The sequence below is a fragment of the Zalophus californianus genome, chromosome 15 (genome assembly GCF_009762305.2).
Source record: "Zalophus californianus isolate mZalCal1 chromosome 15, mZalCal1.pri.v2, whole genome shotgun sequence".
In the NCBI taxonomy this organism is placed as follows: domain Eukaryota; kingdom Metazoa; phylum Chordata; class Mammalia; order Carnivora; family Otariidae; genus Zalophus; species Zalophus californianus.
Genome location: NC_045609.1, coordinates 59240983 through 59267626, shown reverse-complemented (window position 1 = coordinate 59267626; position 26644 = coordinate 59240983). Strand labels below are relative to the sequence as shown.

Sequence of the window (26644 nt, the reverse complement as noted above, 5' to 3'; positions counted from 1 at the left end):
AACGGGCATTCATTGGCTCCATAAAGTCAACCTTAGTTCCTTCAAACTGTCTGGTCACATCCGAGTCTATGCAGGTCTCTCTCAAATAGGACACTCCAGTCAAGGCCTTGGTAATACAAGCAATCATTCCAACAGTATCGTGTTACAAGGAAAACATTCTTATTGAACTTCTACAAGTAAGTATAATTGATTTCCCTTCAGATTGTCCTGGTTTCACTTAAGTCGGCCACCATAGCAGCTACTGTAGCATGGGGTTGATTAATCATCGGGGCAAGGACAGATCCTAAAGTCCTGCACTATGACCCCAGGGGTCCTTTAGTCTCCCAGTGTCCCACAGTCGTAACACCCAAGCTACCACCCCCTCTTGGCCCTTTTGCTTAAAGTGGCTCTTTAGCTCCACTAATTTAGTTGCAGAATATTCCCTCAGTCGCTGACTAGTGGGAATTTCCTCTTGGTCATCTCCAGTACATTGTATTGTTTTTTGAATGACTACAGTATGGACAACTTGGAAAAAACAAAAACCCCTTTGAAATGGTAGAAATGAAAACTGGTAACTCAGTGAAGTGGATGAATAGTCTTGCATTTTAAAAGCTTATGGAGGGGATGCCTGGGTGGCTCAGTCGTTAAGCGTCTGCCTTCGGCTCAGGTCATGATCCCAGGGTCCTGGGATCAAGCCTCGCATGGGGCTCCCTGCTCAGCGGGAAGCCTGCTTCTCCCTCTCCCACTCCCCCTGCTTGTGTTCCCTCTCTCGCTGTGTCTCTCTCTGTCAAATAAATAAGTACAATCTTTAAAAAAAAAAAAAGCTTATGGAAAACTTGGGGCCGCCTGGGGGTCTCAGTCAGTTAAGCGTCAGACTGCTGATTTCAGCTGTCATGATCTCAGGGTCGTGAGACTGAGCCCGGCAGCGGCTCCATGCTCGGCGTGGAGCCTGCTTGAGACTCTCTTCTCCCTTGCCCTCTGCCCCTCCCCCTCCTCCAAAAAAAAAAAAAGCTTATGGAAAACTCAATTTCAAGGGATTCAGAAATGTCAAGTGCTATAAGCTGATATTTAAGATGCTTGTAAATATCATTTATGTTTTTAATTTTGTAAAAAAAAAAAAGATTTCTTTTTTAACCACACACACAAAAAGTCTTTGTTTGAATGAAGGAGGAGTCATTACCCCAGGGATCCCAAGCTTTAGGGGCTCAATTATCTTAAGATCTAATAGTCCTCACTTCAGCGCACGCTAGTCTGTGCCCATGCACCTTCGCCATCCTAATTTCTAACCGTTCCTTCTGACGCTGAATTCTTTCAGACATAATGTCTGTATTAGCGGCACATGTGGCTCATCCATCATTTTCCAAAGCCAACGCTTCTCTGGTCTGTTAGGATTCTCTCCTCACTTGTAATTCCCATTCCGTGGCCTATTGTAAGGCCCGGATCAATGGCCAAGCTACCACCTCAAAAGCTCATATACTTTCTCTTCTCTGCTCCCTTGTCCTCACCTTTGATAATAGGCTAGCTGACACTCCCTAGGGCATTCCCCCCACCCCCACCTCCCCACCACTGAGACTAGGATTGTTAACACCCCCTGGGAGGTGTTTGGGGCGTCCCCATACTCACAGGCTGGTCCGGCCAAGACTCCCCACATGGAGGTAGCTGGCCAACCTGGCCTTTCCCCCACGGACAGCCGGCTTTCCCCTGGCACAGCCCCATGACCTACGCTTGTGTCATTTTTTTTGTGTCCTACAAGCTATGCCAATTGTTAGAAGCTGGAGGAGGGTCAGTAGTGTTTCTTCCAGTCTGAGAAGGCACTTTAATACGGAGGAAAATGAAGGAAGCCCCTCCCTACACAGAATTTGATTCGGGGTAACTTACTGACAGGAGCCCGAAGACGGATGGGCAGATGGGCGGGCAATCCAGGGCACCACATAGCTATTCTCCACCACCTTCCTCCCCATTCTCTGCGACTATCCAGACCTTCATCCGCAGCTCTTATGGAGCGAGGGGCCTGGTGGTGAGGTCACAGTGTAGTTATCTAAAGTGGTGCCATCTGTGCGTCAGAGACGAGAACAAGATGAAGAGCCAAAGATGGAGTCAGTGTTGTCAGCATGCCTACAGTAGTCATCAAAATTACGTTTAAGAATAGTGTTAACAATGGGAAGTGCTTTTTATATCATCTTCAATGAAAAGCATAGACTATAAAACTGCAGATGCAAAGAGTTTAATTACGTTTTTAAAATATGTATAGAAAAAGACAGGAGTTTCCAGTTCAGTATACCAGATTTAGTATATTTGTTTATCTCCCATCTCTCTCCACCCCACTGAACTGCTGGTAAAGAGGTACCCAAGTAATAAATCCATAACAGCACTGAGAATCTTTTTGGAGAAGGGCAAGCTCAGTGGACCAGAAAAGTTTTAGAAGACAAAAAGCAAACATGTCAATAGTGACAGGAAAAAGAGCAGAGAAAACCACGGCCCAAAACCCAGAAGCAAAGGCAGGAGGGAAAGGGGAGCTGGACACAGACATTACTGGTTGCTGTGTTTGTATCTCCCCTCTGTCCCAGACTGACCCCCATTCTCGTCCCTTCAAGCCTGGACTGGTTAACAGTTGGCTGCTAAGCTCCGGGTCCCCTTGTAAATACGACCTTCTCACATTATCCTATTTGGCCTCAGCCATCTGTTTCCTGTTGTGACCCTGACTGGTCGAGTTGCCTACTCAAAGCCATTCTCTTCTTCCTAACAGAACCCTTCCCCTTTTTTGTAAAATATCTACCCTACTCAGCTCCGCCATATGCTCAGGTGGAAGCTGGACCCAGCTCCAACCCCATGAGGTAAATTAAAACGAATCATGGTGGTCCCATTCTCCTGGCCTGTAACTGCCTTGGCCATGGGCATGCAACACAATTCTGGCCAAAGAGACCTCGGGGACAGCTTGTGGAGACCAGTTTGTGGGGACTCTTGGAAAGGTTTTCCTTACTGATCGAAGTGATACATGGATCCAGAATATATAAAGAACTCTCTACAAGTCAACAATAAAAAACCACAAATAACCCAACTAAAAAATAGGCAAAGGGTTTATTTAAAGAATAGCTTTTTTTCCTAAGAAGGTATATAAATGGCTAAAAAGTATATGAAAAGATGCTCACCATCATTAGTCAAAACCATAGTAAGAGACCACCTCACACCAACTACGATAGCTCTAACTGAAAAGATGAACAATGACAAGTATTGGTGAGGATGAGTATTAGAACCCCCATACACTGCCGGCGGGAATTTAAAGGAGACAGCCACTTGGGAAAACAGCTTGTCAGTTCCTCAAAATACCAGACATAGAGCTACCATATGACTTAGCAATTCTGCTCATAAGTGTATACCTAAGGAAATTGAAAATCTACATCTACCCCAAATACACATGATATATCTGTACAGTGGTGTATTGTTTAGCCATAAAAAGGAATGAAATATTGATATATGCTATCATATGGATGAACCTTGAATACCTAATGCTAAATGAAAGAAGCCAAACACAAAACGCTGCCTGTTGTATGACTGTATTTATATATGAAATATCCAGACTAGACATAAATAGAGACAGAAAACAGGTTCCAGGTTCCCAGGGGATAAGAGGAGGGCATGGGAAGTGACTGTTTAATGGATACAAATTTTCCACTTGGCTTGATGTGAAAGTCCTGGAACTGGAGAGCAGATTAGCTACTGCCTCTTACACTTTAAATTGGGTGAAATGGTCAATTTCATGTTCTATGTATTTTACCACAATGATAATAATAAAAAAGGAGTGAAGTACTGATTCATGCTATAACATGTATGAAACTTGAAAACAGGGGCGCCTGGGTGGCTCAGTCATTTAAGCGTCTACCTTCTGCTGAGGTCATGATCCCAGAGTCCTGGGTTCGAGCCCCGCATCAGGCTCCCTGCTCAGTGGGGAGTCTGCTTCTCACTCTCCCTATGCCCCTCCCCCCACTTGTGCTCCCTCTCTCATAAATAAAAATCTTAAAAAAAAAAAGATGAGGAAAGCTTGAAAACATTTTGCTATGTTAAATAAGTCAGGCGCTAAAGGCTACATAGTATATAATTCCATTATATGAAATGTTCTGAATAGGCAAACCCATCGACAGAAAGTAGATTAGCAGTTGCTCGGAATTAAGGGAGAGGGATGACGGGAGGGAATGGGTTGTTACTGCCTAATAGGTACTGAGTTTCTTTTTGGAGTAATGAAGTTTTCTGGAATTAGAGGTTATGGTCACACATTTTTGTGAGTCTACCAAAAACCACTGAAATGTACGCTTTAAACAGGTGTGTTTTATGGTATGCAGACTATGTATCAATAAAGCTAATTTTTAAAGTGATATATAGGTGTGTCTGCTATCTTTATCTGCCTCTGGACAGACTTGAGGGTGTGATACCTGGAGCTGCTGCGGCCAACCTGCAATCATGTGTTAGCTTAATAACTGGCTTGACAGGCTGAGCCAATCAGAAAAAAGATGAAAATAATCAGGTATCTGCTGAGGTTGTTGAGCTTCTAAAGTAGTAAGTCCTGGGGCTGCACTGCTTCTGGTCTTCTTGTTACATAAGAGAATCAATTCCTTATTGTCTCAGCTAACAGGTATGACTTGCAGGTGAGATCTTGCACCGACAGAAATCTGTCAGTGGTCAGCCCCAGCTGCGAGTAAGACTGGAAAAAAGGACCGAAATCAGGGTCTTAACTGAAGTTCAGAGTAAACTCGTCTTCATTCAGCAGGCATGCAGTAAGGGTGGAGAAGTCCCGAAGCTCTTGGGAGAAGCCAAAAGCTCCCACGGTTGTCCAGCAGTCAGAGCTCAAAGGCAGTCCTCCCCGCAAGAAGAGGCCAGCTGGGGGGGAGCTGACTTACAGAATGGCAGAGGGGTCTACTCCAGTCACATATATTCATTAACTTAGTCCTTTGCTTATAAATGCAAAAAGAACACTAATAACATAAGAAAGTTGAGAAAAACCAATACCAACGAAGAAGATAGCCAAGATAATTAAACAGAACAACTGATTCTGGGATAAAACAAATTATTAAATGAACAGAAGATGCTTTTAAATTATTTTAAAATTAATGTCCTAAGAGAGATCTGAGAAGACATTGCATCCATTAATAGGTTGATGTTTTAAAAAAAGGTATATTCAGAAATTAAGGATAATTCTTAGAAATCAAACCCATGATTGCAAAAATAAAGACTCTTTAGGATGACTGAAAGAAAAGAAATTGGGGAATATCACAGAACATAGGTAAAAATGAAAAAGAAATTAAAAAAAGACAGAAGTTGAGAAGGAAAACAATTCAGTGTCCAAAATCCACCTAAAAGAAGTTCTAAAGAGATGGAATTTCAAAATTGGAGGTAAGGAAGTAAAAGAAGTAATATATGAAAATTTCTCAGAGATAAGAAAGACACGAGTCTTTAGGTTGAAAGGGTTGAACCCATTGCATGAGAAAAGACCCATATAAACAGACTCTCATGAAATTTCAGGACATCAAGAACAGAGAGGATAAAACCTTCTACAGAAGATAACGCAGTAGCACAGGATGTTGGGGAGCAATATAGCAACATTTTCAGAGTTAAAAAAAATGTTTTCTAAGCTAGCATTCCATATCCAGATGAACATTTTCGGAAAGCAAGGACTTTGAGATTTATTTACTGTTGCTCTCTCTGAAAATTTTATATGAGGATCTTCTTCAGATCCAAGAAATGTGGGGGCACTAATTCTCTCATTTTACACAAAGAGGTATCAAGATGTAGAATCTAAAATTGATGGCAGGGGCGTCTGGGTGGCTCAGGAGGTTGGGCGACTGCCTTTGGCTCAGGTCATGATCCTGGGGTCCCGGGATCGAGTCCCGCTTCGGGCTCCCTGCTCGGCGGGGAGTCTGCTTCTCCCTCTGACCCTCTTCCCTCTCGTGCTCTCTGTCTCTCATTCTCTCTCTCAAATAAATAAATAAAATCTTTAAAAAAAATAGAAATAAAATTGATGGCAGATTATTTTTAGGAATAAGGGTAACCAACAGAAGAACTGAAAACAATCATACAAAATTAAAAGACTGAGAGAAAGAGGAGAAGAAGAAAAGGAAGGTGAGGGTAGGGCCAATGAACTGAATTCCTTGTCTTTCACAGAGGGCAGAAATAGATCTTTTTTAAAGGTGTTAGATCAAGAAATACAGGTATGAACACATTATTTGCAGATACAAAGGTAACTATCAAAATAATTTTAAATGAAGGCCTCTGGAGAATGGTACTGGGAGATAGAAGGGTGAGAAAGAGACTTTTACTTTTCATTTTCTGTTTCTTTGTTCAGTTTTTTTTTTTTAAGAGTGGCAGGAAACATACCAAAATGTTAATAGGAGTATACAGAGTGATAACAATGATCAATGGATTTAATTGGCTTCCTATTTCTCTAGAGTTTCTGAACTTTCTACAATAACTATGCATTATTTTTTTTAAGATTTTATTTATTTATTTTACAGAGAGAGAGAGAGAGAGCACAAGCAGAGGGAGCAGCAGGCAGAGGCAGAGGGAGAAGCAAACTCCACGCGGAGAAGGAAGCCTGATGCGGGGCCCGATCCCAGGACACTGGGGTCATGATCTGAGCCAAAGGCAGACACTTAACCGACTGAGCCACCCAGGTGCTCAACCATGCATTATTTTTATAATCAGAAACATGCACACACTTTTATTAAATAGGATCAGGGAAATATTATGGTTGTCCTTAAATAGTCCTTGTCTTTGATCTCTGATTTATTGGAGGGGCTTCAAGCACGCATGGAATTTACTAAACCTCTTAAGGAAACACAGTCTCACTGGTATTAAAAGAGAAAGGAGAGTGGTTTGGCCATATTTAATATCTCTCCATCTCTGCAAGGTCCTCCTTTTCCCAGAGTTTTATGAATGATAGGCACTCTGGTTGAATCTTCTATCCATTGCAGAGTGTCTATTTCTACCAATTCCCTGGCATATAAGTGTCTAACTTCAGCATCAATATTTTCAGGGAATATGACCCCCAGCAGTCTATTTTATTTTCAAAAAGTCAGTATTATTAGAAAGTCCTTCAATATATTTAGCCAAAGTGGGCTTCCCTGGAATAATCTCCACCCACTTAATCTTGATCCCGCTCTCTGAAACTTTTCAGAACACGCCCCGGAATCTTCTATGTTATATTCTGCAATCATTTAAAGATGATTTCCACATTTCGCTGGCTCAACACCAAGTCTATTTTTGCTGCACATCTTTCTTGCTCTGACTTCAGCACTTCCACAACCTCCAGAACCAAATTCCTCTTTCGTTTCCCTGGGATTAAGCTCATTCATTCATTCATTTATTTTATAATTCAATTTATTCAATTACCTACTGTGCATCAGGTCCTTTCAGTAAGAATGTAGCTTTAGCCAAACAAACTTGTAGAATCTCTCACCTTGGTCAAGCAAACTGACTTAGTTCAGACAAGTATGACAGTTCAGGAAAGTCAGAGAGAAACAGCCCAAAAGCAGGTAGAAGAGGAAATGGAGAAATAAAATCAAGTTGAGGAATGAGCCAAGAAGTTTCTCATAGAAGAAGTAAAGTTTTAGTGTGTGAGGAGTTATACTTCAGACTGTTTTAGAGAAGAGATCAATTATTTTGAAATTTTTAAGAGGTAGCTAATTTGTGCTTGTTACTCTCAGGGTAGAGGACAAAAAGTAAAGTATAAATTATGAATGGAGCTCCTGAGACTATGAGCAAGGATGAGTGGATTATTAGCTACAGGAAAAAAAAAAAGCCAATACATTGATTTTCTTTTTCTCTATAGAGATTTATATTTATAAACGTTAGACAAAATGGGTTATATCCATATAATAGAATATAATTCAGCCACAAAATGGGAATGAAGTACTTACACATGCTACAATATGGATGAACCTTGAAAATCTTATGCTAAGTAAAAGAAGCCAACCATAAAAGACCATATATTATTATAAGATTCCATTTATATGAAATGTCTGAAATAGGGAAACCATAGAGATAGCAAGTAGGTTAGTGGTTGCTTAGGACTAAGGAGGGTGGGGAGATAGGAGGTTTGTTTCTGTTCTAAAATTGATTATGGTGATGGTTGTACATATCAATATGCTAAAAAAACAATTGTATTTAAATGGGTGAATTGAGTCTCCAAAGGTAAGGGAAACTAAAGCAAAAATGAACTATTGGGACTTCATCAAGATAAAAAGCTTTTGCACAGCAAAGGAAACAGTCAACAAAACCAAAAGAACCTAAAGAATGGGAGAAGATATTTGCAAATGTCTCATCAGATAAAGAGCTAGTATCTGAAATCTATAAAGAACTCAACAAACTCAACACCCAAAGAACAAATAATCCAGTCAAGAAATGGGCAGAAGACATGAACAGACATTTCTCCAAAGAAGACGTCCAAATGGCCAACAGACACATGAAAAAATGCTCAACATCACTCAGCATCAGGGAAATACAGATCAAAACCACAATGAGATTCCACCTCACACCAGTCAGAATAGCTAAAATTAACAAGTCAGAAGACAACAGATGTTGGTGAGGATGTGGAGAAAGGGGAACCCTCTTACACTGTTGATGGGAATGCAAGCTGGTGCAGCCACTCTGGAAAACAGTATGGAGGTTCCTCAAAAAGTCAAAAATAGAGCTACTTATTATACTACTAGGTATTTACCCAAAAGATACAAATGTAGTGATCCGAAGGGGCACCTACACCCCAATGTTTATAGCAGCAATGTCCACAATAGCCAAACTATGGAAAGAGCACAGATGTCCATCGACAGATGAATGGATAAAGATGTGGGGTATACACACACACACACACACACACACACACACACACACACACACAATGGAATATTACTCAGCCATGAAAAAATGAAATCTTGCCATTTGCAATGATGTAGATGGAACTAGAGATTATGCTAAGTGAAATAAGTCAATCAGAGAAAGCCAATTATCATATGATTTCACTCATATGTGGAATTTAAGAAACAAAACAGAGGATCATAGGGGAAGGGAGGGAAAAATAAAATAAGACAAGAAGAGAGAGAGAGAGACAAAGCATAAGAGACTTTTTTTTTTTTTTTTAAAGATTTTATTTATTTACTTGAGAGACAGAGAATGAGAGAGAGAGAGAGCACGAGAGGGAAGAGGGTCAGAGGGAGAAGCAGACTCCCTGCCGAGCAGGAAGCCCGATGCGGGACTCGATCCCGGGACTCCAGGATCATGACCTGAGCCGAAGGCAGTCGCTTAACCAACTGAGCCACCCAGGCGCCCCAGCATAAGAGACTCTTAACTATAGGAAACAAACTGAGGGTTGCTGGAGGGGAGGGGGGTGGGGGGATTGGATAACTGGGTGATAGGCATTAAGGAGGGCACCTAATGTTATGAGCATTGGGTGTTATATATAACTGATGAATCACTGAACTCTACCTCTGAAACTAATAATATACTGTATGTTAATTAATTTAATTTAAATTAAATTAAATTAAAAAATAAATGGATGAATTGTATGATATGTGAATTATATCTCAATAAAGCTGTTTTTTTAAAAGTAAAAAGTTCTTTTTTTTTAAGATTTTATTTATTTATTTGACAGAGAGAGAGCAAGAACAGGAACACAAGCAGGGGGAGTGGGAGAGGGAGAAGCAGGCTTCCCACTGAGCAGGGAGCCTGATGTAGGGCTTGATCCCAGGACCCTGGGATCATGACCTGAGCCGAAGGCAGACGCTTAATGACTGAGCCACCCAGGGGCCCCTAAAAGTTAAAAGTTCTTATAGTTAGTTTATAATTAGGATAGGATACTGATTTATTCATTACCCAGCCTTTTCCTGGAAGTCTCTAACTCATTCCCAAGGGTATTAAAGCATGTTGTTCAATATTCAGGATCTACCACATTCTTGACTCAACCTCTACTTCTAGAGCACATTTAATATTAGTATTTAACAAATTCATACTGAGTGTTAAGCCCTGTGCTTGGCACTTGGATCAGTAAAGAAGGCAATGACCCTGCACCTACTCTTAGGGACTATTCTTTCCTGTCCAGAGTCCAGCAAAACTCACCACCAGCCCCTGCCTTGGAGTGTCAATGAAAATCACATTTCATTTGGCCAAGTTCTTTCCTTCCGTTTAGATTGCAGATAACCTATGGTCCCTGGTATATGTGCTCATAGAACATCAAATCTAATTAGCATTTTTAATTAAACCCTGTTTAAAGATCAGGACAGATGGGAAAAACAAACCACCACCACCAACAAAAAAAACTAGTGAAAAAAGCAGATGGTGGAGTTTATGAGGTGGCTTTTCAAACTCAATTGAATGTCTCGTTCCCACAAGACCCTTTCTGCATTAATCAGTGCAACTGGCTGACAGTCTCCTCCCCTAGTTCCTCTTGGGCTCTCTCCTGCAGCTCCTGTCCTTTCCATATTTCCTTACTCAGGCATGTCACTGTGAGCACTCACCCTACCTCACTCTACTGTGAGTGACTGTCCAGACTCATGGAAGACTTCGGGAAAATGGAAGCCTTATTTCAGACCTAAGTTATGGGAGATGAATGATGGCTGGATTACCTGAATGGTACAGAGAAAATGGTGCATTTTATTTTCACCTCCTTGTAGGTGCCAACCGAATTACAGTCCCCTGATTTATTAGAATAGTTCAAGACAGGTCATCCAGTATTTGCTTCTCAAATATTAAAAAGACAATAACTATTTGATTGTTTACTCATCATTGGTGTTTAAAGAGTCTGATATCAATAAGATTTAAGAGTCACTATCCTTTTACTTTTTAAGATTTTATTTATTCATTTGAGAGAGCACAAATCAGGGGTAGAGGCAGAGGGAGAGAGAGAAGCAGACTCCCTGCTGAGCAGGGAGCCCGACACAGGGCTGGATCCCAGGACCCCAAGATCATGACCTGAGCCGAAGGCAGACACTTAATCAACTGAGCCACCCAGGCGCCCCAAGAGTCACTATCCTTACACAAAAATTAAAGTTACCTTAACTAAGAAATATGACAAGGGGCCAGTGAGCACCTGTCTCAGGAAAGCTGATTAAAGATAGGGAAAAGACTCTTTAACCACCAAAAAAATCTCTCTATCCTGTACCAAGTAATTAGAAAATAGTGGAGTTCCCGTACCTGCTTAGCAAGGTAGAGTTTGGTTATAGGAGATCTCTTGATCTTGGATCTATACACATGAAGAAGCTGCCAAGGGGCCAGGAACCAAAGGAAACCCGAGGGAATCCACACCAGAACAGTTTGCTCAAAACAAAGTGGCAGGTCCGCTTCTGGGCTATCCAAGAATGAAGAATTCTGGGGGACCGAAATAGAAAGATTGTTGAATATACTCATTTTTTGAAGACAGAAAACAAGCATGAGCACATCCTCCACTTTCCCAAACAATTTTAACTCCGTTCTCTATCCACATCCAACCTGACCCTTTCCCTAGATGCATTTTCCTATTTATCTCCATTGATAAAAAGTCAACATTTAATGACAGTGACTTTTCTGGTCAATCCAACCTTTAAAAACTTTTCGTTCACCAGCTATTCTAAGTAAACCTCACCACTGCATCTGCGAAGTTGTGGGAAGAAGAGGGATGGACTGTTCTTCAAATAGTTCCCTAGGATACAGAAACTTGTTCTTATTTTTGTTTCTAGCACTAATTAAACTCCCTGACAGATGTTCAAACATGCAGGCAGCAGGATGCTTTAGTCATACTATGGCATTTCGCCTCCTTTGGGCCAGAGGGCTTACAGTGATTTGAACCTGCGGGGACCTTGGGCCCAGGAGCTGTAAAGGCACGAGTGGATGGAAGGCTCATCCCCAGCAAGTCTGTACTAGTCTTTACATTCTGTAATAGAAGTATCTTGTGAAGTGAGGGTGGGGAGCACCAGTTCTTATATCTTGAGTCTTGTGAGGGTAGCTTTTTCTCTCCTCATAAAAAATTTTTAGTAGTTTTTGTATAGTCGTTCGCACAGACTCTTTAAAGCAAACATTGCAGTGCTCTGACCAAGATGATCTGTCAGATATTCTCAGAAAGAATTCACAAAGGATGGCCTGGTAAGATCCTGGGGCCTATTAAGACCCACCTTCCTGTGGTATACATGTCCCAGCCTTGAGGCCCTTGGGGCCCAGGTTCTTTCTAAGATGTGAAGTGTTAACCACCTGCTCTGCTATCTCATTCCCACTCTTCTTATCTCTCCATAAAGTTATCTAACTTTACAATTCAGAAAAATTACCTAAGATTATTTTAACAAGCCCTCCATGTGATTCTGATGCTGTGCTAGGCATTTGCAGACCACACTTTCACAGAATCACTAAATCCTAGGTTCCTTCTCATTTTCGATTCCACTAAGCCATTTGGTACTGTTGCTCACCTGGACCTGAAATTCTCTGCTCTAATGGTTCAAAAATTGTCTCAGTGCTCATGGTGCCCAAATCCGCATCCCTGACCTCAGCTTCCACTCCATACCACTCATTGCCAGTCCCTCGAGAAGATATCACTATCATTTCAACATCAGCAAGATTCAACCTTGGGTCTTCCTTTCTTCCTCCCACCCCACAAACTAACAGTAGTGTTAAGTATATTCACAACAACTTTCCCTCCTAACATTGTTGGAATTGGAAGCCTTTTCCCTATTTCTCTTTAGAGAAGACAATTTTACAGCTAGCTAGTCTGAGAAAAGAATCTGGGATACAATAAATATACGTTAGAGAACACATACGTTACCTCTTCCACATAGAATATCCTCTGGAGATACTATGACTTATCTTTTCTTAAGCCCCTCCCCCCCAAAAAAACTAAAAAAAAAACCCCAAACCAAAAAAACTCTGAGCTTTAGACCACCTGCTCATCTAACTTTTCTGGTTCTTATTGATAACCACCGAGGCTAATCTGTTAGTTCTGAGTCTGAGAAGAGTCAACAGTGAAAATAAGTATTATTTCTCACCCAAAACGTAGAGTTGCAGAACTTCTCCAGCATGATTCCTGGAGCACTTCTGGAATGAAGACTCTTCTGTGACTCTCGTTTTTTTATTTACTCTTTTCCTCAGAGAAGGTGGACTGCAAGTAGCAATGCGTCATCTCCCATTCTGATGTTCTGATGTTCCTAATAAAAGCAAGTCTCCTGACCTTTCATCCTAACAGTTTACTCATTAACCTTCCTCAGATGTTTATTTATATTATCCCAGTGGATAGACAGTGACTGAGGATTGAGGAGCCCCAGGGGCAGGTAGACTCACCATTTCCCAAGTACCAGAAGCCTCTGTAGGTATGGTCATATCTAAAAGGAACCACTGAAAAATGTTAGCAGAGGTGGCGGACAACTCAGGAGTTGAGGAGCCTTTCCTTCTCCTGAAGGCATATGACCTAAAAAGAGAAGCATCAATGGAGGGCAAGTACCCTTAAACATGCAGTTTCACTTCCATTTTAAGGCCTTAGAATTTACAGGAATGTGAAATGTCGTACTCCTTTGGATTTTAAATTAAGACCATAAAATTTAAGGGATGCCAAGGTGGTGCAGTCTTGTGAGGTCAGATTAGGCACCTGACTTTTGGTTTTGGCTCAGGTCGTGATCTCAAGGTCATGGGATTGAGCCCTTCATCAGGTTCCACGCTCAGCATGGAGTCTGCTTGAGATTTTCTCTCTCTTTCCCTCTGCCCTTCCCGCTCGTGCTCTCTCTCTAAATTAAATAGATCTTAAAAAAAGACCACATAACTTAAAATATACTTTAAAGTAGTATAAATTTTATTTCAAAAAGTCAGGTTATAAAATAGCATATCTAGTGTGAACCTATATATACATATATATAATTTATGCAACAAAGTGTTAGCCTTAGCTGTTAGGATTGTGGGTGGATTTCCTTTTTGTTTGTCTGTATTTTCTGATTTTTCCCTAATTATTAGGTATTATGTAATAATATTTTAAGGCAATTTTTTGGTATTGTGGTAAAAACTGCATGACATAAATTTTACCATTTCTAAATGTATACAGTTCAGTAGTGTTAAGTATATTCACATTGTTGTGCAACCAATCTCCAGAACTTTTTCATCTTGCCCAACTGAAACGCTATACCCATTAGTCAACAACTCCCCATTACTCTCTCCCCTAGTAAAGCAAATGCTCTTTTAAAATCGGGTCACCCTAAATTAACAGAAGCCATACAGGCTTGCCAACACATTAAAGCGCAAATGTCACCATTTGGGGGTTCATGTGAAACGATCTTGGTCACTAACGTAAAAAAACATTTCTTTGTTCTACGGTTATATACAGATTATACTTACAGGGAGTAATTAACAAGAGCGTAATGTACACTTTAATGTATACATACATACATATATATTTCATGTATACTTTAACGCCTGGCCTGAAGTTAACTATACCTTTGGTTACCTTAAACTCACAAATGATAGTAACATTTACCACTAGTACCAGCGGATATGTTGTGAATTATTAACATCTGAAGGATGTGTAACTTTTATTAGGACATTCATTCAGTTCTCTTCTTATGGTAAGATAGCCATAAGATGAACGTCCACACTCTTCTATGTGCCTTTAACAGTGTTAAAATGATTTAGGTCTTAGGGTGTCCAAATATATTTGGATGGATATTTGCTACTGTTTACCACAAACAACACTTTCTAGTTCCTTAATATGCACACACTAAATTATTCTTATGTAATCAGATGGCATCACCATACTTACCACATAAGTGTATAAATGCATAAATAAAACCTGGGTAAAAACATGGTGCCAAATGTTTCTTATGGATTTGCGATTATCCTCATACTTGTTGCCTGCTTACACTGTTGAATATCAGAATGATTAAATGTTGTATTTATATATTTTCCCCAGTTGACATCCAACTGATATTGTCTCAAAAAAAAAGAATGAAATCCTCATGGTTGAATCTGTTCCTTGAGAAGTTACTTTGACCAAAGGGGGAAAATGAGAAATTCTGACGAGAGAAACAAATAGTACAAACCTGGCTTACCTAAAGGGGTGATGCTGATGGTACATGGGCAGATATTAGACAACTGGTCACACATGCCCCGTGGCCAAACTCTAAGGGCTTTTCAGAAAAGTCATAAATATCTGAAATTGTTTTCTCTGTCGGCTGGCCTGCTCAACACCAGGCTTTCCATACTGGCCTCTTTGATGCCCTCCAGCTAATTAGCTTAATCAAGAATAAACCCTTACTCTCCCCAAACTGTGTGTTTTCCTCCCTTCCTGTCTCTTTTTTATAAGTCCTGGCTTTGCCTTTGTTTGTTGACAATAGTGTCATGACAATTTCCCTCAAGTATGAAAAAACTAGCATACAAACATCTAACGAAATGTCTGAGTTACTCCTTGACAACCATCTCAATCCTCTATCTTTCTGGCAGATGGAAGATCTATTGACCGCACTTGTCTAGCAAGCAGTAGTGAAAGCAAATTAGCTATGATTGGAAATGTTCACTGAGACCGAAGAGAGGACCTAATGAGTGGTATGGTGTGAGTGGAATTATTTTCTATAGATAAAATGTAATCCCTCCTGTGATGTCTATTGCCAATAAGAGGAACAAAATGACTGATAGAAATTATAGTCATGTTTTAAAATGAGCAGAATTTGTATTTGTTTGTACTTAAAACATTTTGAGTAGTCAAAAAAAGAGACAGGAGAGGATCTAAATATTCACCAAAACAAATGCTGAGATTATTGGATATATACTGACATGGATGGATAAACATATATTATTAAATGAAAAAAGAAGTGGGTGGGTCTGGTAACGAGCTTGGCAGTTACCATTCCATCCTAACAAGTAAAATGCTGAGCAAACTGAAAAATCAACAATAAGAGAAGTGAGGTCATACAGCAAAATGCTGCCCCCCAAACTGAAAAGACAGACAAGCAAATGCAGAGCCTCACAATTTAATAGAATAAAACCCCATGAACTAAAACCTCTACAGGATCCAGTGCCAGTGTAGGGAATACTGAACTACAACAGTCTTAGTGTCTGAGAGTCACGGAGTCACTGAGAGGTGGTGGTTGTTGTTGTTTTTTAACTACCATGAAATATTTATTTTTTTCTTTTTTTAAAAAATATTTATTTGAGAGAGAGAATGAGATAGAGAGAGCATGGGGGGGGAGGATCAGAGGGAGAAGCAGACTCCCTGCTCAGCAGGGAGCCCGATGCGGGACTCGATCCTGGGACTCCAGGATCATGACCTGAGCTGAAGGCAGTCGCTTAACCAACTGAGCCACCCAGGCACCCTACCATGAAATATTTATTAAGGGCTTTGCCAACAAAAGTACAACACAAATAGACAAAGTCCTCCTGAAATATAATTAGTGTACACATCATCCAGTTGATAATTTGTAGTATAAAATGCAGGAATATGATCTGTGACTGGCTTCCCACATCTGAACTTGGGTAAGTTCATGGGGGAAGACTCTGCTCTAGGAGCCACAGTGTGCAACTGTTCTGCCATTGTCTCTGCCAAGTCTGTTTGGCAAGCTCAAAAGTACAAGCAGGACTTACTCTGTATAAATAACCACCCCGAGGCAGGGAGTACTCAGCTGACCTCGTCAAATCTTTGTGCATTTTCCACAGCCTTGAGAAATTCTTCTCATAAATCTTCAAAGGTTTCATATGGAGGTAAGTCAAGGCAGTTAAAGCACGTGTGAACTCTGGGCAGTTTTTCAGAACTCCACTATTGCTCTATTGTGAACCACTGGAAACCACTGGGACAAAAGGGTGAGACAAATTCATAGACAGGTACTTGGGATGTCCCTGTGACAAACTGTAGTAACTGGAGATACTTCTCGGGAAGCATCAGCAGCACAGCCTTTCAGAACCATGGAATGACAGGAGGGTTTGGGCATTAGCCTTTCCTGTAAATAGAATGTTGTCCCCAATCATTCATGTCCACACTGCCAAGGTTGCACATCAGCAACTCCAGCTCGTTTTCATCAAACATTTTACTCAAATCAATAGGAAGCAGTTCTGTGACTTGCTCCAAGGTGTTCATTTGCTGCTGGACCCTGTTCATGAATCTGCACTGGATGACTCAGTCTTTGCCTAAAGTCCAACTGAAGTCTCAGTCAAGTCTGAAAGATAAAAAAAAAAAAAAAAAATCCAGGGGGACTCAGTTATAGGGGAGCTCCACCCTAAAAACACTTTTGTGAGTTTTACCTTCAGGAGCTTTAGGAGGTTCAGACAGTGAATATTGGAGAAAAATCTCCTGCTTCTGGCAGGGAGAGAACAAAAGCCATTTGAAATATACCAGAGCATTCTGTTCTTCTTAACAAGGCCTGCTCTCAGAAGAAGTTCTTGGCCTCTTTCCGTCTCCGGCTGCCGTAGCGAGAGGAGCCGCAGCCATGTCCGCCCACCTGCAGTGGACGGTCGTGCGGAACTGCTCCAGCTTCCTGATCAAGAGGAACAAGCAGACCGACAGCACTGAGCCTAACAACCTGAAGGCTCGCAACTCGTTCCGCTACAACGGGCTGATTCACCGCAAGACCGTGGGCGTGGAGCCGGCGGCCGACGGTAAAGGCGTGGTGGTGGTCATGAAGCGGAGATCTGGCCGGCGGAAAGCCGCCACCTCCTACGTTCGAACCACCACTAACAAGAATGCCCGGGCCACCCCCAGCAGCATCCGGCACATGATCCGCAAGAACAAGTACCGCCCAGATCTGCGCATGGCTGCCATTCGCAGAGCCAGCGCCATCCTGTGCAGCCAGAAGCCTGTGATGGTGAAGAGGGAGAGGGCCCGCCCCACCAAGAGCTCCTGAGCACCTGCCCCTGCCTCTAAAGCAATAAAGATGTCAGCATACTCAAAAAAAAAAAAAAAAAAAGAAGAAGTTCTTTAACCAGAACTTAACCTGTTGGGGTTTCATCAGAGCCTGACCAACCTGGGGGAAGAGAAAGACCCAAATCCAGCCTATTCCAGACTTCTTGTTCCATCTAAGGGAGGGGGCTGGGAAGCACTTGTCAAGTTCATAGTCCAGAGGCATAGGCTCACTAGAAGACTGAGGCTTAATATAGTACCATAGAACACTTCCTCTCCTTTAACACCTCACCACCACAGCACAGAAGGCCTATTTTCAGCTGTTCCTTTTACCCAGTACATCAAGTCCATCTATCAAGAAAAGATTACGAGGCATACCAAAAGGCACAAAACAGTTTGGAGCGACAGAGCAAGCATCAGAACCAGACTCAGATATGGCAGAGAGGTTGGAATGATCAGACTAGGAATTTAAAACAACTATGATTAATATACTAAAGCCTCTAATGGATGAAATAGGCAACATGCAAGAGCAGATGGACAATGTAAGCAAAGAGATAGAAATTCTAAGAAAGAATTGAAATACTGGAGATAAAAAGCACTGTAACAGAAAGGAAGAGTGCCTTTAATGGGCTTACTGGTAGACTGGACATAGCTCAGGAAAGAATCTCTGAGCTTGAGGAAATCTCAACAGAGAATGCTAAAACTGGAGAGCAGTGAGAAATTAGACTGAAAACAGAATAGCTAAGAACTGTGGGACAACTACAAAAGGCATAGTTCGAAGAGATGAACAGAATTATATAACCTGAGGGAGAGCTTTACTGGCATGCCAAGAGGACCCTCTTGGAGTCACTCCGGCACCTCAAACATCTGTATCAATGGCTTACAGGCGTTAAGATAACTCCCACTTATTGGATCTCTATTATATATCAACCTCACATAGGTTTCTTAAATAATGAATACATTTCTATGTTAGACACTAACAATTTTGTCTTCCTTAATCCTCATAATAATGCTGAGATAGGTACTTTTATTACAGTTTCACCTATTAGGAAACAGGTTGTGAAGGTTTAATCGTTCTACATCCCATAATTTCTAAAGAATAATGTTCTATATCTGCATAGTAGAAACATTGTCAGATGTCCTTCTACCCTTTCATGAGGTAGGGAATACTGGACAAAAGATATATGCTCTGGGGAGAAGGTCTGACTAGAAGATTTCCAAGATTTTATGATTTAATGTATATGCAATTTACCAGAAAAGACAAAAATAGTGTAATGATTCCCTTTACCTGAGGATACACTGTAGGATTTCTTTAAGTCAAGCTGTCCTAGTACCCTGAAGATGTGATCTGAATGTGTCAAATACAAGCAAGTTTGCAGGAAGGCTCCTATTCTAGCAGATGAGGTGTTCTGTGAACTCTCTCCTTTCGTGTTATCATTGATGTGTGAAGACTGTACTAAGAACGATTACAAGATGGAAAGCAGTCAGGAAACCTGGATCCTGGCCTTCCCTCTGCTGGTCTTATGTAAAATGATCTCTCCTAAATCTCTTCCTAATGGTCTCCAAATATCTCTTTTTAATGGTTCAAGGTGTGTACACCAAATTTGTTACATAGAGATAATTCAGTTGGAGAGAATGTTTGATCAGAATGACCTGGCAAAAAATATGCTGTATCATTTTTATTTAGTAGGCAAATGTTGATTAATAAATGATTACATTAAATAACTTTGAAAAATCTGCAAAAGTTCAATGTTCAAGATAAGCAAAGAGTCATATACTTTCAGTTAATGATTACAGATAAACTTAAGAAAGGTTTTCTTTCTTGTGCAATACCTTAAAATAGATATCGGGATTTAAGTGGCAACAGTAAAAAGATTGCTTTTTCCTTCATATTTTAAAATGTGGCCTAGCAATTTATGTTCCTACAGCAAAAACTAAAAACTATAATTATAAAGTAATAAGATAATTACTCCCCAATTCTCCTACCAAAGATAATCTGTATATTTTTGTACTGCTAAAACAAAAAAATCTTTTTAGAATAACCAGAGACCAAATAGGATGTACAGATGACTAAATTAGCACTAATTTTTAAAATAGCGTCATTTATTATAAACCTATACTCCTTTTAATTATTAAAACCTGAAATATAGTGAAACTCTTCTGGAAGAATAAACAAATTGCAAATAGATTTAAATAATGAATGAACTCATTGAATTAGACTTAAAGCCTCCCCAAAATAGAGTCAACTACTAAAAAGTTTCACATAGTTTTAAAAAAGAGTATATACTTAAAAAAATAGAAGTTATTGATGATACAGAATAATGTAAACTCAAAGGATACTCTTTTAACTTTTGACAAACTAGAGAGAAATAGGATGAATTGTTTAATGTTTTTTGGACAGCAGCATATTAGTATAGAAAAGAAGTAAATAATTTAGGTCTTTATTTCGTATCATCTCATAATATATATATTTTTTTCTTTTTTTAAAGTTAAATTCAATTAGCCCACATATAGTACATCATTAGTTTTTGGTGTAGTGTTCAATTAGTTGTCATAACATATATTCTTGATAGGTCATAAAACAACAGGAGAAAGTGGACTGGCATAAAAAAATAGACAGTAGAGAGAAAAATACTCTTCTGAGTCCTGGGGTGGGGGGAAAGTGATACTGAACATAGAGAAATGTTTATATCACTTTTTTTTAATTTTCGAGAGAATTTTATAAAACAAATATTAATATGAAAGCAACCAAACAGGAAATACATCTGACAAAAATAAGTTGGGGGCAACATAAATAGTAATTATCACACAGAAAAGCACATAACTTTACCAGCAATTAAATACAAGTAAATTATAAAAATTTCTCAAGTATACACAAGAAATTGTTAATAGTTGTTGATTTCAGGGGAACTTGAGGAAGGAAGGAAACAAGTGAAAATATGTATAAGATGTTGAATTCTGTAGAACACGGGCTCCCCGAAAATAGCACAAAAGCAATTTGTTGATCAAAAGAAACCGTGCACATATTGCAATGAGCATTGGGTGTTATATGCCAACAATGAAATCATGGAACACTGTATCAAAAACAAATGATGTACTGTATGGTGACTAACATAACATAGTAAAAAGAAACTGTTGATAAGACAAATCTGAATTTATTCTTATCAAGTAAGAAAGTACTGCCTTCACATATGTTGGCCTTTTTAATATGAAGTTGTTTATTTTTTTAAAAGATTTTATTTATTTATTTGACAGAGAGAGACACGGCGAGAGAGGGAACACAAGCAGGGGGAGTGGGAGAGGAAGAAGCAGGCCTCCCACGGAGCAGGGAGCCCAATGCGGGGCTCGATCCCAGGGCCCCGGGATAATGACCTGAGCTGAAGGCAGACGCTTAACGACTGAGCCACCCAGGTGCCCCAATATGAAGTTGTGTAAATTCATAATACCAAATGCATTCTTATAATTTATGGTTGGACTATTATTATTGCCAGTTTTGTGAATTGAGAGCATGAAGATGGCCAAATTAGTGAGCCCAAGAAAATTTGCTGGATAAATACCTTTAAGCCTACTGTAAGACTGTAAAATGCATTTCTCTCTGTTGACATACGTCCACACATACATGTAGCAATTTGGGGAGAATGCTTTTATTTGCACTTGGCTTTTTAGCTTACTGTTTGGGGACATGTTTGAGAGGACCTACCAAGTGGTTTTTACAAAAAGAGTTTGAAGAGGCTCACATTGTATTTAAAATAAAAATGTAAAATTTTAATCATATAATGTCAACTTTACATTCTTTTACTGTGGAGGCTGCATGTATAGAGCAGGAGTTACAGTGCTGGGCATATGGATAGAAGCTAAATAAATAAAATGTGCTATTCCCATAAACAGTTGACATGGGAGACAACTGTTTCCCTTTCATCTGTAAAAACGGAAGGGCTATATCTTTGGCATCATGTGAGCGGACACTTGTGAGTGGGTTAAAAGATCTCCAAATAGGATGACTTTATAAATGCCCTATCTTCACAGAAACAATAACGGACTTCTTCAAGGTATGTAAACACAGAGAGAAATGATATACATAAAATATAACGAGATAAATTATGAGTGAAGAAAAGAAGAATAGAGAAAGATGAAACAGAGGACAAGCCCATTGCACAAAATTCATTTAATATTATCTTGTCAATTTGCTACAGGTGGGATGCAAATTTAATTCTGAAGTTCCTACATGTCAATTAAAGGAGAAAAATGTACGCAGTAACTGTATTAACTACAACTCTTTTGTTTACAAGTGATAGATCCAAATCAAACTGGTATTTTTTTAAAAAGGAAATGTATTTGCTCATTTAATAGAAAAGACCATGAATGGAACTATCTTTAGGCACAGATGGTCCAGAGAGTCAATGTCCATAGGACATTTACCTCTGTGTTAGTTTCATTCTCGAGTAGGCTCTTTTTACTTGCTGGCAAACATGACTACAAAAGCTCTAGGCTTACAGGGTTGTTATGGCCAGTAATCCTAAAGTAAGGAGAGCGTCTCTTTTCTGAGAGCTCCAGAAAAAAATCCTTGGTAGGATTCTGAGTGGTACTCTTTGTGTTATGTTCTCTCTGGATCAATCATGTGGACAAAAGAATGAGGCTTTCTACCTGGCTAGCCTGGGTCATGTGCCTTCTCCCACCGGCAGGGGAAGCGAAACTATATGACTGACAATCCCACCTTTCCAGGGCAGCTTCAGAAAGGAAGAGTTAGGCAGACAAGAAAATAATGTCTTGATAGTGACATGATTCCATATACATAAAATATAAATTATTTGTTTAGAAGCCCAGCTACTTATCAGAATAACACTTAAAGGAAAAAAAGTCTCCTCTCAGGCCTCAATAACACACCCCTATAAATATTTTATACAACTGTTTTCTATTACAGCTCCAATATAGACCAGTGGCATAATGCCAACATGGTTTGATTTAAAAAAAAAAAAATTCTATGAGGGATCAGAGCAGTGCAATCCAAATATACAATTTTTGTACTTTTATCCAAGGATGAAACTTAGCATCTATACAGGAAGATGGAATGTGTATTCCTCAGATGTCTTAGCCACAACTTTTGGTGGCAGGGTACAGGAATCCATTCAAACTAGTGTAGCCAGTTTATCAAGATGCAAATGAAACAGAAAACAAATAAGAAACAATATTGTGCTTCCACTGTTGTCCCCAACCATGCTGTATAAAACCTCCTTCCCTGCCCTTGACCACAGCTCAGGCAAATTCTATAGCTTTTTGGTCTTCCTCAGGCACTAAAAGGTTTAAGCTAATCTAATTTAAAACTCATTTTTTAAAAACAGCTTTATTGAGTTATAAATTATACATAATTCACCCACTTAAAGTGTGCAATTCAATGGTTTTTGGCATATTCACGGATTTGTGCAAACCTCACTATAATCAATTTTGGAACATTATTATCACCCACAAAACAATCTCACATTCATTTTATTTTTATTTTTATTTTTTTTTTTAGGAATAACTGTTTTCATTTTAATATATTTGAAGAACAAATCAGAGGAAATAATTCAGTGTCTCACATTCATTTTAAAGCCACTCTCTTTTCTTGGCTCAATGACTTCAGTGACTGCCAGGGAGAGAAGTGTCATTCCTTTTATCATTTTTCCTTGTTATTCAATTCCTTGCCATCTAATTTCCAGGATTGGGGCAGGGATGTGAGGACTGAAGAAAAGAGGCAAAGGTTATTTTACTGAGCTGGTAGAATGACTGAACTTTCCCAGTTTGCTTGGCACTGAGGAGTTTCCCAGGCTATGGGACTTTTCAATGCTAAAATTGGAAAATTCCAAGCCACCCTATGAGCTGCTACTCTAGTTCACTCTTGCTGAATCAACAGCTAACCATCACACTTTGTTACAGCTGCTTTCCAGATAGTCCAGCTCTTCCTTGAGGCACACTGGAGACCTCCAAACTGCGATTCCTAACATAGGTTGTACACTCTGGATGACCTCTTCCCATCTCAAATCCTGTCTTTCAGTAGTATACTCTCCCACTGCTAGTAATATTGTTTGTCCACTGGATTAGTTTGATAACCACCAGATAGCTCCATTATAACATTAAGTTCCTACTTTTATGAGTAGCAAACAATCTATAGGGTATTCAGCTCCTACTCAACCTTTCACCTGATGGTTTTAGTACTGGTGGTCTTGAACTGATTTGTCATTAAGGGTTGTAAAATGGTTATTCTCTAATTCTAGAAGATGAATGATGGTGCTAATGAACACTTGGATACAGATTTTTGTGTGAACATGTTTTCAATTCTCTTGGGTATATACCCATGCATAGAATTGCTGTGACATATGGAAACTCTACGCTGAACATGTTGAGAAACCCCCAAGACTATTTTACAAAGCAGCTTCAGCATTTTGCATTCCCACCAGCAGTGTGTGAAAGTTCTAGTTGCTTCACATACTTGCCAACACTTGGTATGGTCAGTCTTTTCCATTATAGTCATTCTAGTGGGTGTAAAGTTGTATCTCATTGGGGTTTTGATTTGCATTTCCCTAATGACTAATGACGTTGAACATCTTGTCATGTACTTGTTGGTCAACTGTATACCTTCTTTGGTGAAATGTCTATACAAATCCTTTGCCCATTTTAAAATTGAATTGTCTTATTGTTGAACTATAAGTATCTTTTTATATTCTGGAGGTAAGCCCTCTATCACATATGATTTGCAAACATTTTCTCCCATTCTGTGGGTCAGTTTCAATTTCTTGTTATCCTTTGAGCCTAAGTTTCCAATTTTTATAAAGTCCAATTTACCCATTTTTTTTATGTCATTTGTGCTTTTGAGGTCATATCTAAAGCTTTGCCTAACCCAAGGTCACAAAGATTTACTCTTGTTTCTTTCTCAGAGTTTTATGTTTTAGTTCTTTTACTTAGGTCTATGATCCATTTGAGTTAATTTTGGTACTTGATGTGAAGTAAGGTCCAACTTCATTCTTTTGCATGTGGATATCCAGTTGTCCTAGCACCGTTTGTTAAAAAGACCTTTCTTTCCCCAGTGAATTGTTTTGGCACCCTTGTCAAGAATCAATTGACTCATTTCTGGACTCTGAATTCTATTGCATTGAGTTATATATTCATCTTTATGGCTGTACCACATTATCTTAATTACTGTAGCTTTGCAGTAAGTTTTAAAATGTGGGTCTTCCAACTTTGTTCTTCTTTTACAAGATTGATTACTCTGGGTCTCTTATATTTTCGGATAACTTTTAGGGTCAGCTTGTTGTTTTCTGAAAAATAAAACAAAAAAACAAAAAACAACAACAAAAAGAAAACCACAGTTGGGGTTTTGAGAGATTGCACTGAATTATTGACTAATTGGAGAGTATTGCTATCTTAACAATATTGTCTTCCAATTTTTTTTTTTAAGATTTTTTATTTGACAGAGAGAGACACAGCGAGAGAGGGAACACAAGCAGGGGAAGTGGGAGAGGGAGAAGCAGGCTTCCCGTGGAGCAGGGAGCCCGATACGGGGCTTGATCCCAGGACCCTGGGATCATGACCGGAGCCTAAGGCAGACGCTTAACGACTGAGCCACCCAGGCACCCCTTGTCTTCCAATTTTTAATATAGGATGTCTTTTTTTTTTTTTTTTTAAGATAGGGAGCGGGGAGGGAGGGGAAGAGGGGAGAGGGAGAGAGAATCTTAAGCAGGCTCCACACCCAGCGCAAAGACCATCTTGGGACTTGATCTCACAACGCTGAGATCCTAACCTGAGCTGAAATCAAGAGTTGGACATGGGTGCCTGGGTGGCTCAGTTGGTTAAGCGTCTGCCTTCAGCTCAGGTCATGATCCTGAAGTCCTGGGATCGAGTCCCGCATCGGGCTCCCCGCTCAGTGGGAAGCCTGCTTCTCCCTCTCCCGCTGCCCCCTCTTGTGCGTGCTCTCTCATTCTCTCTTTCAAATAAATAAAATCTTAAAAAAAAAAATTGGACATTTAATTGACTGAGCCACGCAGGCACCCTGGAATGTCTTTTATTTGTTAGGTCTGTTTAAATTTCTTTCAACAATGCTTTGTAGTTTTTAGTGTACAGTCTAACACTTCTTTAAATTTATTCCTAAGCATTTTCTTTTTTGATAATACTATTATAAATGAAATTGTTTTCTTAATTACATTTTAAGATTGTTAATTGCTGGTGTATAGCAATACATCTGATTTTGTATATTGACTTTATATCCTGCAAACTTGCTGAATTCATTTAACTTTTTGTGTTTGTATTCCTTAGAATTGTCTATATACAAGATCATGTCACTAAAAATAGAAAGTGTTTTCTCTTCCTGTCCAATCTGGATGCTTTTCATTTCTTTTTCTTGCCTAATAGACCTCACTAGAACCTTTAGCACAACGTTGAATAGGAATGGTGAAAGTGGACATCTTGTCTTATTTCTTAAGTAAAATATTAAGTATGATGTTGTGTGTTTTTGTTTTGTTACACTCTTTATCAGGGTGAGTAAGTTTCCTCTATTCCAAGTTTGTTGAGTGTTTTTATGAAAAGATGTAGGATTTTGTCAAATGCTTTTTCTGTGTTGGGTAGATTGTGTGACTTTTATGGCTTATTCTATCAATATGGTGTTTGACTTTTGGATGTTAAACGAGCAATTGCATTCCTAGTGTAAGTCCTACTTGCTCATAGTGTATAATGACTTTTATGTTGCTGGATTCAGTTTACAGAACAAAGTGAAGAATGGATCTGGAGGGGTAAACCAAAAATACCCAGCATAGTTACCAAAGATAGTATAGTCAGGACTGACAATCCAGCACTCTTTTTCCACTAGCAAGGTAATCAATACTATGAGTA

At 39.6% G+C, this 26644-nt stretch overlaps 2 protein-coding genes across 4 annotated transcripts in view; one reads left to right on the top strand and one right to left on the bottom strand.

The window, feature by feature from the left end:
- The window catches only part of ABCC2 (ATP binding cassette subfamily C member 2), a 68282-nt gene extending 55166 nt beyond the window's left edge, over positions 1–13116 (bottom strand). For 2 of the 3 annotated variants that reach the window (XM_027587451.2, XM_027587470.2), the window contains exons 1-2: positions 12966–13116; positions 11152–11325 (exon numbers count right to left, since the gene is read on the bottom strand). In XM_027587451.2, the coding sequence (XP_027443252.1) occupies positions 11152–11325; positions 12966–12998 (207 nt within the window). In that variant the 5' untranslated portion in view covers positions 12999–13116. The remainder of the gene's footprint in view (positions 1–11151; positions 11326–12965) is intronic. The other variant, XM_027587460.2, reaches the window with a different exon arrangement.
- Positions 13117–16363: 3247 nt separating this feature from the next.
- Positions 16364–17817, top strand: LOC113923663 (60S ribosomal protein L28-like). The gene has a single exon (XM_035724291.1). The coding sequence runs from the start codon at positions 17376–17378 to the stop codon at positions 17787–17789; it is 414 nt and encodes a 137-aa protein (XP_035580184.1). The 5' UTR covers positions 16364–17375; the 3' UTR covers positions 17790–17817.
- The last annotated feature ends 8827 nt before the right edge of the window (positions 17818–26644 follow it).